Raw genomic sequence first — 17,798 nt, 5'->3', positions numbered from 1 at the left:
TGAATTTACTTTCTTTTTGTGTGAGATTCCTACTGTATACATTTTTGATATTAATAGGAATAGTTGCCCCTGTAGTGATGTGGTACGAAATATAACAAAATGCCTTTATCTTAAAATACATCCAGTTAAAATAAGCTTTACAAATGAAAAAAAAACATTAAGCCACAAAACTATATTATTATTATTGTTATTATTATCATTATTATTATTATTGTTATTATTATTTATTAATAATAGTATAATAAGAAATATGTCAATTATACAGTTTACAATAAAGCAAATAGAGTGGGGCTGCTTAAATGTACCTTACTTTGAATTATTTGATTAAAACCATAGACATTGAGTCAAATAGGACTTTATTCATTAAATAAGTCAGACATCGTTTGCAAAATGTTGCTGTGGAAACACAAACCGTTTCCAAAAACACAAAAAAAGATGCGTTTTCACTTGAAATGTTATCGGTAGTTTTTGCTTTATATTTTCATCGTATATTAATTACATTCTTTTGTCTTTTATCACCGTTTTGTTTCTATATATCGGTTTTACCTAAAACATTTCTTTTAATTTCATTATTTCTTGCATTTTATTTGTCTTTCCACTCTTTTTTTAATGTCATTTCCAGAACTCACCTACAACATTAAAACCTCAGAAATGACAGAATAAGTTGAATTAAAATGCTCCCAAACCGCTCGGTGCTGTTTTACAAATGGTCGACCATAAGATACTTCACATTGGTTAAAATTGTCTGAGACTTTCTTACAATTTGGTTCGTTACAATTAAAATGTTCATGCCAGCTGGTTATTTATGAAGCTCAGTCACATAAATCATGTTTGGGGGTTCCTCAGGGCTCCGTACTGGGTCCTCTCCTTTTCATAATCCACATGTTCCCTTCACTTTCCATTAACAGATTTCTGTTTGGACTCGTCTTTTACACCCACTGGTGAGATATCTGCTCCATTTGCACCTGTGAAGAAAGGACACCGACCCGCCTTTTGCCTTTAAAATGCTACATAAATAAACTCGCCTGGACTTTAAATAACTGTTTAATGACACTGGACGTCATTTGACCCGTGGAGAATGAGTACAGTAATAACAGCTGGTACTTTTGTCATTGTAGTTTTCAAAAATTAATAAGATAACTTCTCAAAAGGAGGCTGTTTATTCAGGTTTTTTAATATTGAATATATTTTACTTGGCTGGATTTGGAAAAACATCCCAGTTTAGTGCGAATTGACGACAATTTGAAGGACTTTTTTTAATGACATTGAATTTCAAGCTGCCATCTAACATGCTACATTATATTTCCACAGTCAATACTAAAGGTTGCACAGTCATACGCGTGGATTAAACTATTGCCACTGTATAATGTGCTTCACATTGTCCCCACTGGTACAGTTGTTACAGTTGTACAGGGTTAACGGCATAATCGGAGGATGGAGCAAAGATGTGACTGCGGATTATTTTTACCCTGTGAGATAGCTTGAGCTTATGTAAGACGCAAGTCGCGACGTGATCCACATACATTACGGCTGGAGGGGCACGGAGAGGGCAAATAGTAAGCATGCATACACACAGAAGCATTGAACACATCAACACACCACACACACACACACACACACACACACACACACACACACACACACACACACACACACAAAACGCTCAGATAAGCATCGAGACGTTATTGTCTGTGAATCATCTGACTGCCTATAGAGCAGGGTGTGTGTGTGTGTGTGTGTGTGTGTGTGTGTGTGTGTGTGTGTGTGTGTGTGTGTGTGTGTGTGTGTGTGTGTGTGTGTGTACAGTGGGAAACATGTATCTGTACATTTGTAATTACACTCAGGAAATGTTTCTTCATGTTTGATTGGGTGGGACCAGCCGGGGACTCTGGGTACATTTAAACAAACTATTTCGACATCCTGTTTAGCAAGTCTCTTTCTGAACGGAGGGAGGGGGGGGATTGAAGGGAAGAAAAAAAAAGAAAAGAAAAAAAACCCATCTGAGGTGGGCTGTAGGCTACTTATGTAAGACTAAATCCTGCCACTCCCCCCTTTCAAACTGATACCAGAGCCCTAGATTCATTTACTGTGAATGGAAAGTGAAGGAAAAAAACACTTAAAAGTCTTCAGAATGAACGCAAAGTCGCCCAGAAATGTTTTTTTCTGCTGGTCTCAAATATTAGAATGAAGATAAATGCATCATATCCTTCAATTAAACAACACCGAACCAGAAGCTCTAAGTTTCTTTGTACTTTTCAATAAAAAAAACAAAAAACAAATAAAAGTATCTTAGAATTCATTTTAAGATACTTTTTTTTTTATTTTTAAAATCTCTGAATGGTCTGGTCCCGCCCTGCCTCTCGGAGCTGCTCCACCCCTCCACCCCTCCACCCCTCCACCCCTCCACCCTCCACCCTCCACCCCCGCTCGGTGCCGCCGGTCAGCTGATCGGCTGACCTGGAGGAACCGAGGTCCAAACTGAAGCTCAGAGGGGGCGGAGCCTGTTCTGTTGAGCCCCTCTGTGGTGGACTGAGCTCCACTGCCCGTCACACAATCCCCCTCACTGCTACACTTTTAAAACTAAGCTTAACATTCATTTTTATTTTTATTCCTTGGCTTTTAATCATGTTTGAGACTCTGTTCCTGGTTTATTGTTACTTTGGAACAAACGGGGAAAATGTAGAAGTTACTAACTATTATCACTTAAATATAGTTTCATATACGTCACATGGATTTAAGTTTGTGTGTTTTCTCTTCTGTTTATGTGGAAAGTGTCTTTTTTGGGGAGGGGCTTCTATGAACTTTTGACTTCCAGTCTTGAGCCACATGAGAAGATCGTTTTTTTTTACTTCCTAAGCAGTAAAAATTTATCTCTTTGTGGTTGCATAACTTTAATTTGGACTGTGAGCAAGAACAAGCATTTGTTTCTTAATGTTTGTGTCTTTATAACTTAATCGTAGTGAGACTGCAGCTAATTTCTGGTTGATAATAAATCTACTATTGAAACCATTGGAGGAAAAATCCAAACTGAACTGCAGAATAAATGAATGAAATTAGACAGGCTTGATGATGTTGATCAGGTGGTGACAGGAAGGTTGAATAACGGGAGGATCACAAGTAACGTTCAGGGCATTTGCGGTCCTAGTTTTCAGTCATTTCTGAGCATTTTCAATGCAGTTGTGAGTTGTTCTCGCCAGTTATTCTCATTCCTCTTCACAGAACACGCATGGTGAAAGAATATTTATTCAAAAAAACTAAAAGAAATTTCTCAAAATGTTTATTTGCATTCCTCTATGCTCAGATTATTTATGGAGGTTTTCAAAGTGTGGATCAAACTTCCCGTTACTTTCATTTCTTTAAACTCGGGGGTGTCAAACATCAGGCCTGTGGAACAAAACCGGTCTGCAAGAGGCGAGAATTGACCAAACCACCAACAAATGATGAAGTTTTTAAATAAAATATGGATTTAAAAACAATAATAATAATTTCTGAAAAGTTGCTAACACAACACAAGCCAAGTCTCAAAGCCATGATGTCACAGTGAGTTTGCAAAAACACATAGTGACTCTAACAAATGGTGGTATGGTTGATCAAATTATTATCCTCATGGACCAACAGTGCTGCATTCATTTTCAGTATATCAGTTTTTCAGTGGTCATTTGTTGCTGCAGTTACCACAATCAGCCACAATATGTGGTCACGTTTGTGCACTCTCAGCAATTTTTGTACATTTTTCTGTATGTTGGGCATATTTTTGTGGGATATTTCGCCAATATGAAGAAACAATCACCAAAAATGTTGTATATTTAATTTGCCTCACTCATTAGCATTCCACATGTCAAATATTATATTATATTACACTATATTGGGCATAGATCTCAACATTCAACCACTTTGTGTTATTCACATTTTTTTCATTGAAACCTCACAGAGAAAAATGACATTTAGGGAGATAACACCAGGAAGAGATAAGCAGGCTCTCACATTTTTTTTTCATGTCGCGGGACATATATCTTACTGAAAATCACAATGAGCCTCACTCCATATGGGTTCACCCGGCCAGTGGAGGGTCAGCGGTCGGGCTCATGGGCGAACAGCTGCAGAAGTTTTCACTGTATTTTTTCCAAATTGGCTTCATGTTGAGATTGTAGTCATTTTCGGCAGTAATTGCTTGTTTTTGTTTTTCTTTTGTTTCCAAAAATATCTACTTTTGATGGCAGATATTCTGCCCAACAAGAAAGAAAAACTTTAAAGTTTCAATCCAAAGGTTAAGATGCCACTCTCTTACTGGTCTGACCCAACTGAGCTTGAGCTCAGTCCCGACCCCAAACGCAAACAAACCAATAGCGTTCAACTACTAACTGGCCGGACTCAGACAAACGTTCTCAGCTCTGTTGAGGATCATCAGATCTGGCGAGACTTTTGTGGTTTTCTGGGCTGTTTCAGTCATTTAACACATGAAAATGGTGAAATGATGTGAAAGAAGTCCTCATAGATGAAATAATTGTACAGTCAAAATATGAATCATCTAACACGCTTTTTATCAGTTGAAATTGTTATGCTTGGATTTTGAAGGATATTTTATGGTTTTATTTGTGAATTCCAACAAAAGCTCAATATATTGAACACAGTTCCAGATAAGTCCATTTAAAGGTCTTTACCAAGCAAGAGTTCTGCTCTTTAGTACTTGTGCATTTGAACAACCGTGACAGGAACATCCTATAAATGGGGCATTGATGAAATATACTGTTGAGAAACTTCTCACGTATTGGAAGTAATGTTTGATTTTATATATGCTTGATTTAAAAATGCTCTAAATTCTCAGCACAAATCTCCCCTTTTTACAAAGTTCAGCTCAGTTTCATTAATGTAGAGCTGAATCATCTAGAATCTCAGGACTTTTCTCATATGCAGCAGGTCTCCATCCTGCTCTCCATTATATTGAATATAATAATATGGTCAGTCCTGCTTGTTGCTGTTGGTTCTGGGTTCTGAGGAGCCAAAACAAAAAGTTTCCCAGTTATGTGGCGTTGCATCATACTATTATTCAAATTATATAATATTATGTTATATGCCACAAAGCCACAGAATCCATTGACTTGATAATTAAATCAAACAGTGGTTTGGAGGCAAAGTTAAACATCCTACCATCGTCATTTGTTGTTTCTGAGCGTGAGGCTCGCTCTAATGAACAAGTTGCCAGTCGTGGCACATTTCGTTTCATCTGTTTCCAGAGCGTTCTTCTTTTTAATTCTCTCCTTCTCTGCTCCACCTTGTTCTTTCTGTCCATCTTTCAAATTCACTGAGCGAGTGCACGGGCGTGTTATGTCATCAATGTGCGTCTGCGAAAGAAAGAAGCTGTCGGTGGTAAACTTTAAATGAAGTTTATTTAAGAAAAGAAGAAGCTGCCAGAGGAGGGAGGTGGGGTCAGGACAGCATGTGATAAACTCAGTGCTGTGGAAAACAAAACAAAACACCGGCCTAAAAAAACAAAAACAAAACTGACCACTGGCCCGAGCAGCCCAAACATCAGGCCGACCCAGTGGGAATAGTCCCGGTCCTCCTGATGAGCCACTCCAGGCTGCTGGACAGGAAGTCACAGCAGAGCTGCCAAGTGGCTCCACCGCCAGGACTGTTTCATCTTTTACTGATTCAGTCATCAGTGCAGGAAAACAAGTCGTTTTCAAAGATTTAACATCCTTTGTTGCTGCAGTGTGTGTGTGTGTGTGTGTGTGTGTGTGTGTGTGTGTGTGTGTGTGTGTGTGTGTGTGTGTGTGTGTGTGTGTGTGTGTGTGTGTGTGTGTGTGTGTGTGTGTGTGTGTGTGTGTGTGTGTGTGTGTGTGTGTGTGTTCATGACATAACGCCTACACTTGTGTTTGCTCGTGTCAGGAATCTGCAGTTTTTTCTCTTCACCTCAACACTGAACTCCTCGGAAAATCTCTCTGTGATGAAAGGTTTACAAACCAAACATGGGCGCCTCATGTTGTGGCCTAAACTCGTTTACACACAAATATACATTTGTGTGAGTGTGTGTGTGTGTGTGTGTGTGTGCGTGTGTGTGTGTGTGCGTGTGCGTGCGTGCGTGTGTGTGTGCTAACGCTAACAGCCCGCATATGAGTGACTGTAGGTTGGAGTGACTCCTTCTCTCTTATATACGGAGCTGTTTATATCACAACACACACACACACACACACACACACACGCACACGCACGCACACACACACACACCACTCTGTTATTTCCTATATGAAGAAAGCGAGCAGGAATTCAGGAAGGGGGCAGTTTCCCCCCGGAGGCCAGTTTCAGTACCAGGAGAATAGAGCCTTGAGGGCGCGGTATACTGTGTGTGTGTGTGTGTGTGTGTGTGTGTGTGTGTGTGTGTGTGTGTGTGTGTGTGTGTGTGTGTGTGTGTGTGTGTGTGTGTGTGTGTGTGTGTGTGTGTGTCATAGGAAAGCATCCTATGGAAGTGGAAACTCCGTGTTTGTCATATAGCACTCGTGTGTGTGTGTGTGTGTGTGTGTGTGTGTGTGTGTGTGTGTGTGCGTGCGTGCGTGCGTGCGTGTGCACATGTGTGTGTGTGTGTTATAGATTCAAGTACGAATACTTGCTGATACCGAGTACCAATACTAAAGTATCAAGTACGTATTAGATGCCATAAAGTCTATTCTCATGCCTCATGCTCAAACACTTTGTGAAGTCTATGCACTGCAGGATTCTGTAAACACTGATCACAATATAAAATCACTACAATAGGAACTGCTGACTAATGTTACTTAATAGCATGAGTAATGATTTATTTTATTTTTTTATTTCGCAGACACACCTCACAGCGTTAGGTACTACTGTGAGGGCAGGCCTTTAATAGACTCTTAAAAACTCTTAAATGCCTTTGCTTTTTTATGTCAAAGTCATAAAAAAGTTTGTATTTTTCTATCTGAAATATCAAGGACTTAACTTTAACTAGAATGAATAGATGCAAGCCATTTTTAAGCATGTTCTGTTTTATTATGTTAATATTTGAGACGTAATGTGATGTAGTTCTACAGATAATACAGATTTTATACTATATCCCTCATCAGCCTGCATGTCATCCATCTTCTCCCATCAGTTTACACCACAAGGGGGTGTATTGAGTCGCCCAACGTCACATGTTCAATTATGTGACTTTGTTTCCCCGTTCTCTCTGCAGGACCGTCTGTTCTTCGTGATGGACTACGTCAACGGAGGCGACCTGATGTTCCAGATTCAGCGATCGAGGAAGTTCGATGAGGCGCGGTCTCGCTTCTACGCCGCCGAGGTCACGTCCGCCCTGATGTTCCTGCACCAGCATGGCGTCATATACAGGTAACGATGCTCTTAACAGGTTCCGGGACAAGTTTAGAATGGAGGGCGACTTCTGTCTTGACTATTGTTGGGCTTTGCACGCTCCTCGTGGGACGCAAAGTCCAAAATAAATTATTCTCTTCAAAGCTCGAGGTGAGTTGTGAGAAGAATTATGGATTTGCTTTTTTAAGTCTCAGAAATCAGCAAACTCACCGGCTCATTTATTCAATCCTCCACTTTGAGAAAACGTATACCAAGCAACTGCAGTTGCAGTGTTTCCCAACCACGGGGGTTGCGGAACTGTACAGGAGCACCCGTTAAGTCGTACTGGTCGACAGAGAAGGATAGACTTTTATTAGAGCTTCTGTTGTTTTTGTTTGGCGTCCACTTGATACAGTTGTGAATTTTCCCGATTGTAGCGCACAAGTTAACCCTCGATAAAAAAAAGTCCTGAAAACACATTTTGTCAAGGAGTTCCAGGGAAAACCTGATGGTGATAAACTAGAAGAGTCTTACTCTAACACCCAGGTGACGCCACACCGAGACCAAGAAACCACATTAAAAACAAGCTTTTGGAATTTTGTTTTTAAAGAAAAAAAAACATGAACTTGGACGACAGAAGCGTATGTTTTCGGTACATAGATATTACTTTTTTAAATTACACATACATTACCTTGATTTTTTATTTTCAGGTCGTTTTTTTTTCTTTCATTTTTACTACTTTACATTACATTGCTTTTTTTTTCTTTTTCAACTTGACTTTGGATACTTCTCACTGGTCACATGTCAAAAAAAACCCATAATAAACCACTTTATAGACCCGAGAAACCTTCATTTGAAGGCTTCTGCTTTTGTCTGATCAGAAATCATATCTGAGGTCTGCAGGCCGTGAAAGGTGGAATTAAAGGGGGGGGCTCCAGGAGATCAAATGTCGGTGACCACTGGTCTAAATGCTTATTTGATTTAGCGCTCGCAAGCTGAGAGGAAGGCTTCTCTGTTACAGGAGAACTACTGGAAGATGAAAATAAACTTAACGTAGAAAAGTATTGTGAACTTAAAGGAAGAATCTGTTGAGGCTTAAACATACGTAACTCGTTTGAATTGTTTATCACTTTCTGAAAACAAGCATGTTTTATTCTGCCTGGTTTAGCATGTACTTTGTGCGCTAATTTGCAGTGTTGTAAGATCATTTTGCAATTGGAAATGCATCAAAACCCTGATGTCTGTGACAGCGGACATTCAGTTACACTTACTTGAATTCTCGGCTTGTTATTTTCGATGATAGCACAGTTAGATTTTGCTGTTGTTGTGGCTTCACGTCTGGACGAAGAGGTTGACGACTTTTAGCTCTAGCGTTAGCATTATTTCAATCAGTAGCGTGCGGTGGTGTTTCAGTCAGGGCCAGCAGGCCAGACCAGCACTAGAAACTCTGCTGGTCCTGAGGCGGTCCGTCAATAACACATCAACCTCTGATTGGCTGATGATACTGTCACTCTACATTTTAACCCAATAGCAGCGTCCAGCTTCCTTCAGAGGTTAGCAATGAAGCTACTGCTAGCCCCAGCAGAGGAAAGGAGCTGTGATGCGTTTAGAGGACATAGGAGATTTGACCTCCACAAAATAGAACCAGTCGTGTTCTGGATAAAGTTGCTAAGAAAAATAATTTTTTACAGGACGAGCGGTGCTAGCAGTGCTGCCCCTGACTGCACACCACTGATTTTAATTTGTCATCCACTTTAAAAAGCGATTTCATTACTATTTACTAAGTCTTGATCGCTTGAGGCAGATCTTATTAATCCTGAACTAAGAGAAAGTCTTTCTACAAGACAACATGCTAAACGTTACCTATGTATTTTTATTTCTTTGTTGGATGATAAATCCCTTGCAAATGATTTCATATTTCCATTTTGAATTGACACTTAGCTAGTTTTAGTTTCGATGAAACATCATGCTTTGACTTTATGATGGGGAACAAAAATAATTCAGATACTACTTTCAAACAGCATAGTGTGTTTTTAAATTAAAAAGAAAATGTCTAACCACAGACTTTCATATTTAGAAAAGCTTTTGGTTGATAGATTTTCCACTTTTGTTATGTTTTTCATGAACTAAATATTTCTATTATGTTGTTTTAGTGCTCCCATTTTGTGTACAGAACTTTATCTGTGAAATGTAAGCTTTATAAATAAACTTTACTTACTTACTATTATTGTTGGTAATAACAATTTTATTATTCAGTGGTGTTACTATAGAAATGGTACATTGGTTAGTGACTTTGCTAATAACAGATTACTGTGGTGAGTAAAACTAGAAATGATTAAAATCTCTTTCCTGCGCACAAGCGGACTATTAGCCAAAGTGCTAATGCATTAGTATCTATTATTCCAACTCCTGTTGACTGGAAAACCTCATTATTCCTGAAATAAATGAGTCCTATCTCGAGCAATGTGAAAGATGTACATCACGTTAACGATCGCCTTTATCTGCGATAGCAGCTAATAGGCTAATCGTTAGCTTCTCTTATGAAAAGCCGCCTCCTTTTAGTTCCTCTGTTGTTGTAGTTCACAAATTCCTTTCTTTCCAGAAGTGTGGCTCACAGAGCATCTTCCCCTCACAAATCCGCTGAATTTAAATCGCGAATCGCCTCTTAAACTAACCAGCTCGTCACTAACGGCTCGGCTAACGTAGCACTGCGGTGACGTAACTGTAACTGTCACTGTGTCGAGACTCAAAGTGCAACAGGGTCGGAGGAAACATCCTGTCAGATGGAACATTTCGCAGCTGCTGTTTTTAAAAATCCTGGTGTTTTGTGTGTCTGCTCACAATGAGAAGCATTTCTTCTCTCAGATTAAATATTTTTCTTTAGTGCGCACGCAGGGCGACCGGGTCGACCCCGGACAGCAGGTCCAGATCACCTCGCGGCGTGTCAGCCTCAGGTACAGTCCGTCCGCACGGAGCTCCCTTCAGTCATAATATCATTGTGGGCCGATTGCAAACACACAGCTGGTCCCACAAAGGCGCCGCGCGGCTCCAATCATAACACCATTGTGATGGATGGAGTTTTCAAGCCGTCACATCCAAAAATAACTGCGGCGGAAGAAGAGTGCGCTCTTCTTTCCCGTCCTCTCAAATGTGTCTTTTTCTCAAACGCGTTGGGTAGTTTTCCCACCAATCTCTATATCTGCCGCCACAACCAGCTTCGTCCATCGTGGTCCAATTATCCTGGGCAGAGATCCGGTCGGCTGAGAAAGATTTTAAAGTCCTTTCGATGACAAACGTAGACATATGTGAGTCGACTTCTCACTGACTGCCTCCAGTAGATTAATTTCTAGTGAAGAACGAGGTCTTTGTCTTTATATGAGTAACATTTACAGCACCTTCTCACGTTATCAGATCCCATTTGCTTATTTTGGCATTAATTTGCCCCATCACTCTAAGGTTGAGATGGCCTCGGCTGTCAATGTGGTGTCGTTTTAAGTGATGTTTACGACCTTTGACCTCGACAAATCATCCTCAACAGTTCAATCTTGACCCACTTCCCTGTTTTCAACGGGTTGCAGCCTATAACCTATGAAACGTCATCTCATTTTGATCAGTTTTACACTTCCCTGCAGATTTTTACCACAGAAAAACCACTGATAGCAAATACTTTTACTTTTCAGCTCTTTAACAACACCTCAATGTTGAAATTCTCCATTTCCAAACATTTTCATAAGTGGTCCCAAAGGGGTTAACTAGACTTCTTCAGAAAGCGGCTGTTGTGTTGCCACAGCAGCGTGCTCTCCCCAGAGGGTTTAATAAAGCCTCATTTGTCTTCTCACAATGATGTTCGGTATGTTTTCTTATTCTTCAGGCAATATGAAATATAACCAAGGCTAATGTAGCCAAAGCTCATTAATGACTGTCAGGAAGAAAGATGCATCCTGAGAAATGCTGTTTTCACTTTTCAATGCAGTTAAAAGACTAAACTGATGGCTTTCTCTCTCTCTTTTTTTGTGTTTTGCTCATCAAAGCTTCATTTGTCCATCATCCATACGGCTTTATCCAGTTGAGGGTCAAACAGTGATTAAAGCCCCGTTCACACGACAACTTTTCAAGTGAAAATGCATCGTTTTTCCATTTTCATGTCAAAAGTTTCTTATAGATACATGAATGAATCAGAGGTAAGTCTCTACTTATGTAACTTACTGTACTTTCCGGACTATTGAGCACAACTGAATTTAAACCACACCCACCAAATTTAAAAAGAAAGCTCAGCGTTGCTTGATGCACCTGAACGCATCACCCATGTATTACCCGCTGGAAGCTCGTTAATCGGTAAAACAAAAATCCATAAATTAGCCGCGTCATCATTTAAGTCGTCCCGTGAGAGTAGGTTATATTTTCAAATCAGATTACTCTCGACTTTGTTTGACAACTGAACTCAACAGATGTCATTTGTGTTGCCATGGTAACGCGAGCACAAGAGCACCCATAAAGGTCCAGGATTTTCTCAGGGAGACAGAAAGCTCATCTCTGATTGGCTAAATCACAGAGCCCGTGAGAAATATGCAAACAAAAAGACAGGAAGTCAGAGCTTTACCAAGAAACTACAAGAAATGTGAAGAAAAGATGTTGAAACGGTTAAAAGAAATGTTTTAATGTACAAAATACCTAAAGAGCATTGTGAAGCTCGATGAAGCTGTTGCATAAAATTGCCACAGGATTAAAAATAATCAAAACTTGCATAACTCATATTCATACATCACAAACACAGGATGTCAAACTCAAGTCAGCACTTTTCCTTTTCTTTTTTTCTTTCATTTTTTTTTTTTCTTAATGCGATTGTGTCTTTTTATGTTTGGAATACGTGATCCGAGTCAAACGGCCGTCCCGTCCCGCTGGTGCCTCATTGTTTCACACAGTTTTGTGCGACAATGCTTTTATTAATGAGGGAGGCAGGCTGCCGTCGTGAAACTTAGACAGCGTGGCTTCATGTCTACTGGTTTCAATTAAACCCAAACCAGGAAAGTGGTCTCCACGTTGTTGTTTGTTCTCTGGCCTCACCGTAGGGTTTTACAGACAAACTCCACCCAAAGTCTGCCTGAGGGTCAAAGAGGCCGTGAAAGGTCCCTGGAAGAAACTTGAGTCTGGAGCATCAGAGAAATAATCAATTGTGGGGGGACGTTTGTTTAAAAAGATATTAAGTGAATAAAAAAAAAAAAAAAGAGTTTATCGGTCAAACTGGGATTGTTTTTTGGGATATTTATCTTATTAATGGAAAAAATATTCTAAAGAATTTTGCTAAATTGTCAAAAGCCTAAAATTGCTTTCATTAATTTACAACAGCAGGGTTTGAGGGTCGGAATTGGTTTTGTTAACTTAGGAACATTTCTAATATTTGAGATAATGTTTTTTGATTGAAAAACAATTTATTTAAAAATAGATCAAATATTTTTGATTAAAAAAAAAAAAACAACCCACACACTACGCCGCCCCACCACCAGTCAACCGCTGCTCACCTGCGGCAGGTATTCACCTCCACCGGGGGGGCTTTTGAAACAGGCTGATCCCTGTTCGCTGTTAAGAAACATGGAGATTAATGGCTCGGCCCCTCTGCAGTGTTTTCTCTGTCACGCTGTCACCATGGTGAATATTAATGCCGGCGGTACGGCAGGAACAACACGCTCACGTTGTGTTATTACATGTGTTCATTCATGATGGCTACCTGATCCTTCCCCTCCCTCCTCCCTCCTCCCTCTCTCTCTCTCTCTCTCTCTCTCTGGCCCACTTTATTCCACTTTATTGAAGATGATCAACAAGTGTTTCGGGAACATTTTGTCCTGTCCTCCGCCCCTCCCTCTCCTCCGCCTCCCCTCCCATCTCTTTTTTCTCCCCATCGACCCGCTCGTCCATCCTCTCATCACCACATCTTAACTCTCTGAAAGAAACTATTAACTATTTTTTAAGCCCAATACTTTAAGCTGTGTGGATGTTTTGCAGTGATAGTGAGGGGGGGGGGGGGGGGGGGGGGGCACTCGGTATGTCTGTGTAAACACAGATAGAACTTAAGCGAAGCAGCAACTCGCGGTGCGACAGTAGCCGTCTCTTTGAGCGTTTGTTTTTTAGCAGGTTTTGTCACGTCTCGTTGAATCTCTGGGATAATTCCACCCTGCGAGCGGCTGAATGGCCTTTTGTTTGAGGTCAAAGTCATTACTGAGCACAACAAGAAGCGCATGATGGTGGAAGATTCCTCCAACGGTTTGCACTGTTCATTCTCAAATACAGTTTTTTATTCATTTCATCTCACTTTTCTGGATCTTATCCCAAACAAGTGAGCCACTTGGTGAACCGTTTAGCCTCTTTGGATTAAGGGCGCTACAGTGCAGTGGTACAGTTCTGCAGTCCTACATTTATACAGCGGTGCAGTGGTACAGTGGTATGGTGCTGCAGTGGTATGGTGCTGCAGTGGTGCAATCATGCACTGGTGCAGCAGTACGGTGATGCGGTTGTGCAATGGTGAAGGTGTTACAGTAGTGACATCACACAGTGGTTCAATGGTAAATATTGAAAGTGTAGAAACAACAAACAAAACGGCACATTTTTCAGTAATATTCTGAGTTTCTGGGATCCCTCTTCATTACACACTATATATATTTTATAAAAAAAGAAAAATAAGGAATTCAAATGGGCCATTTGCTTTATTTGACTTGATTTAAGTTTAAATCATTTGATTTTGGGTTTTTTTTGGCGCAATTGGGGCAAATAAACGTGCAATTGTTGTAACTATAACCAGGATTATTAGTGATTTGTTGAATTTCCTCTTGTGCTTCCTCGCACCCTGATCCCACTGCAGCCCCACATGGATAAATATACCCCGAGCAACATATACAAGCAGATGTTGGTCTGGAACAAACAGTCACACAAGAGGAGGGGATGGAGGGACGAGGGCAGGGGAGGCGAGGGGGAGATGAGCACCGGGGCTTCTGCTCGCGACGTAATGGAAAAATCACTCAAGATCACCATGAAACACAGGAAATGCTCTCAATCGAGCCTGATTGCCTCCCTCAACCCCCCACCCTCACCCCCATGTGTGTGTTTGAACTCTGACCCAGTCTCTCTCTCTCTCTCTCTCTCTCTCTCTCTCTCTCTCTCTCTCTCTGTCTCTCTATCTATCTATCTATCTATCTATCTATCTATATACTGTATATATGTTACAGTTCCAAATGATGTTAAACGTTAACAGCATAAACATCATCTGCATGTGTTTGTATTGCTTGTAAAATGTGAAACTCAACATTATCCCATGTTTACCTATTATCGTACTTTGCGTATGTCTTTTCTCTCTCTCTCTCTCTCGCTTCATCTCGTCTGTTTTTCTTTGTTTATCCATCCGTGCACACAGTGCAGTGTGCAGATTGACTTCATTAACTTCAGTGTTACGTCTTTGAAAAATTAATTTTGGCGTAATAAATGACAGTAACTTTGAACTTTGAACTGCTTTAAATTGTTTGTGTCGTTTTGGAATGTTTAAGAAATATGTTAAGCTCCTTTAATCCCCCCCAAGAAATGTCCAAAGTGACGGACGGACCCGAAGCTGTTTACTGGAGATGTTCAGGTTCAGGATCTCTTTTTTTTCTTTCTTTCTGAAATGCGGCTGTAACACGAAAACGTTCCATCGTGCTTAAATGAGATATTTCTGATCTGAAACTGGAACCGATTTGTTTGGACTGTTTTGTTTTTCAGTCCCGAGTGAGGTTAAACTGTCTATTTGAGTGACAGAACGACGTGACGGTTGTTTTCTTCCCCGAGGGCATCGCGTGCTGCATGTTTAACATCAGGTCACCCTCCAGGGGTCAAGCGGGGTTTTTAACAGGCCGGACCACCTTTTCCTGTTTGTTTGCGCCGCTCGCACGCCGCCACGCCCTCGGGCAGGGTCAAAGGTCAACAACTCACCTTTGATCTGTGTCCACTTAGAAAATAACACTTAAAATAGCTTTGCATCTTCAACTTTCACAATATTCTGAGTGATGTGGACTGCAGCGCTCTTTCCTCTTCTTGGGACCACTTTTCACCGCTGCAGCTTTTCAATCAGTTTCCCCTTCAGTTTTGTGATTTTTAACTTTTGTTCTGTCGCCTGATTTCGACCAAATGAAGAAATAACGAGATGAACGTGCAGTCGAAGCATATATACACTATCATCTGCAAATAAAAAGACAATTCCTGACCTCTAACCTGCCAAACATGTTGATTGGGAGGCCAGATAGTTTAATCTTTACTGGTCATGTTTTGTCACCTTGTCGGTGAAACAACAAGCCGAAAGTTTGAACAGTTTGTCCGGACGGCCACTTCCTGCCGTCCTTCCATTAGTACAGGCGAACACCCGCAGCCTCCAGGTATTGGATTTATTTATTTAGTTATTTTTGCGGCGAGGTGATGAGTTACACAGAGATTTAAATCCAATCACAGACACATTAAATACCGTCTGCCGCCCCGCCGCAGGCATTCGTACTTAATGTGCCGGGACACGCCTGCAGGTGAGATGTGCAGCGAAACATAACAGGAGCTGGTCTCCATGACGACGTCCACGTTCCCTTTGGCAAGGCACAAAATGGCAAAGGTAAACTAAACCACAACAACATTAGTACTGAAATAGTAATCTGTTACTAATTAGTGCCGTCAGGCAGCAACGGTGGATCAACTCTCGTTATTATGATTAAACATTGAAAAAAATTTGAAAAAAGTACAAATCATAGTCTGGAAAACAGGGTACTTCAATGTGTTGGTGGCAAAAGTACCGTATTGTCCAGGCTATAAGTTCCTAATACATTCTAAGTAATTGTTTAGCGGTCTGGCTCATAATGCAGCTTATAATAGAAGCGATATAGTAGAAGACTTCATAACGTAGATGTTTTTATCCCCCGCCGTAGCCGACAGGCCCCGAAGGGGGATCTTGAAACAGTCTCCGTACGTCCGTCCGTTCGAACGTTTCTACCTATATCTCGGCAACCCCTGGGCCCACAGTGACCAAACTTCACATGTGGATACATCTCAGAGGGGGAAGGGATACTATGGTGACCTTGACCTAATTTGCATATTAAGTAGGTCACAGGGTCACGAAGTGCTTAAAAACACATTTTGGGCTCTGGAGGCCTAGTTTTTTGAGCTAGGGCTCTGAAATTTTATACACACCTACTAGTACTCTGGGGACACCCTCCAGCATACCAAGTGACCTGACCTTGACCTTGACCTTGAAGATTGGTAGGGTCTGAAGTTTGCTCGTCATGGTTGCACAATACATGTATTTTCATATAAACATTTCTCCTCATTTCTCAGCAGTACCTGGGCCCACAGTCACCAAACTTCACACATGGACACTCCACCTGGGGAGAAGGGGCACCATGGTGACCATGACCTAATTTGCATATCAGGTCACAGGGTCACTAAGTGCATAAAAACACCTTTTGGGCTCTGGAGACGTATTTTGACATAGCTTATGAAGAAGACCTTTCAGATTCTACATAATTATCTACTAGGACCCATGGAACACCCTCTAGTGTACCAAGTGTGCTGCCTTAGAGCTGGCTTTGTGAGAAAATATAAAGCCCTCCGGCGGGGGATTAGCCGAGCAACGGCCTTCTTGTTTTAAATTGAATTCCTCTTCATGGTGCATATTTCTGCCCCATGCAACTTGAACTCTGTGACATATGGTAGGTTTACGCTTTACATGACGCAGAGACAGCAGCTCTGCAAGTATCTGATGGTTTTCACTCATAAAACAAGGGACTGTAACAGAAAGTCAAGTAGAAATTAATTACTAATGTCTTACTAATGAAATCCACCGTTTTCAAAACTGTGCAAAAACCTCAAAAATCAGTTTAACATTCATTTCACCAAGCGTAGAATGCTTTAATTTAAGCTATAACTTTTTATTTTGTTTTTAGATTGTGTACATCTTAAACATTTCTGATTGTGTTCACCAATCAATGGGAGCCGCCTCACTTTTATTATGCAATAAAACAAAACAAAAACTTCTCGTTTCGTTGAACGGTGCTACATTTCTAATGAACAGGCATTTGTAGGACGAACTGCAGACGCTCAAAAAAGACAAACAAAAACAAAACGCTTCATTGGATCTCTGGTGTCCCTGTTGACCTGCACTCGACCTCTGGGACTTGTGTGTCGCGAGGCAGAAAGTTGGCTGGAAGCCAAGCAGTGCAGCGCCGACGTTCAGGTTCCCTTGAGCGTCGGCAGCATACCGTTCCAGGCTTCTCTTCGCACGAGGGGCAGATACCTGCCATAGCTGCCGTCAAGCTGCTGGACGTCATTCAGATAAGAGAACGTGAGCGCAGGCAAGACGAACCGAACTGCTGCCAGGAGGCGGAAACACAGCAGGGAAATGCTGCTGCACAGAAAATAGAATATTAACTGAATAGTTTTAAATGTGCATGTGACCGAACCAAACTACCAGAAACAGCTTGAAGGGGATTTAAAAC

The 17,798-nt window shown here is 41.0% G+C and overlaps 1 protein-coding gene across 1 annotated transcript in view; it reads left to right on the top strand.

The window, feature by feature from the left end:
* LOC308138105 (protein kinase C epsilon type-like) overlaps positions 1-17,798 on the top strand; it is a gene marked incomplete at its 5' end in the record, with an annotated part of 79,945 nt that overhangs the window by 55,124 nt on the left and 7,023 nt on the right. Inside the window, 1 exon segment of the mRNA XM_080507077.1 lies at positions 7,190-7,344. Coding sequence (XP_080363203.1) covers positions 7,190-7,344 — 155 coding nt within the window.

The sequence above is a fragment of the Blennius ocellaris genome (genome assembly GCF_963422515.1).
Source record: "Blennius ocellaris genome assembly, chromosome: 13".
Classification (NCBI taxonomy): domain Eukaryota; kingdom Metazoa; phylum Chordata; class Actinopteri; order Blenniiformes; family Blenniidae; genus Blennius; species Blennius ocellaris.
The sequence above is the reverse complement of the archived record's forward strand: the minus strand, read 5'-3'. Positions and strand labels throughout refer to the sequence as shown.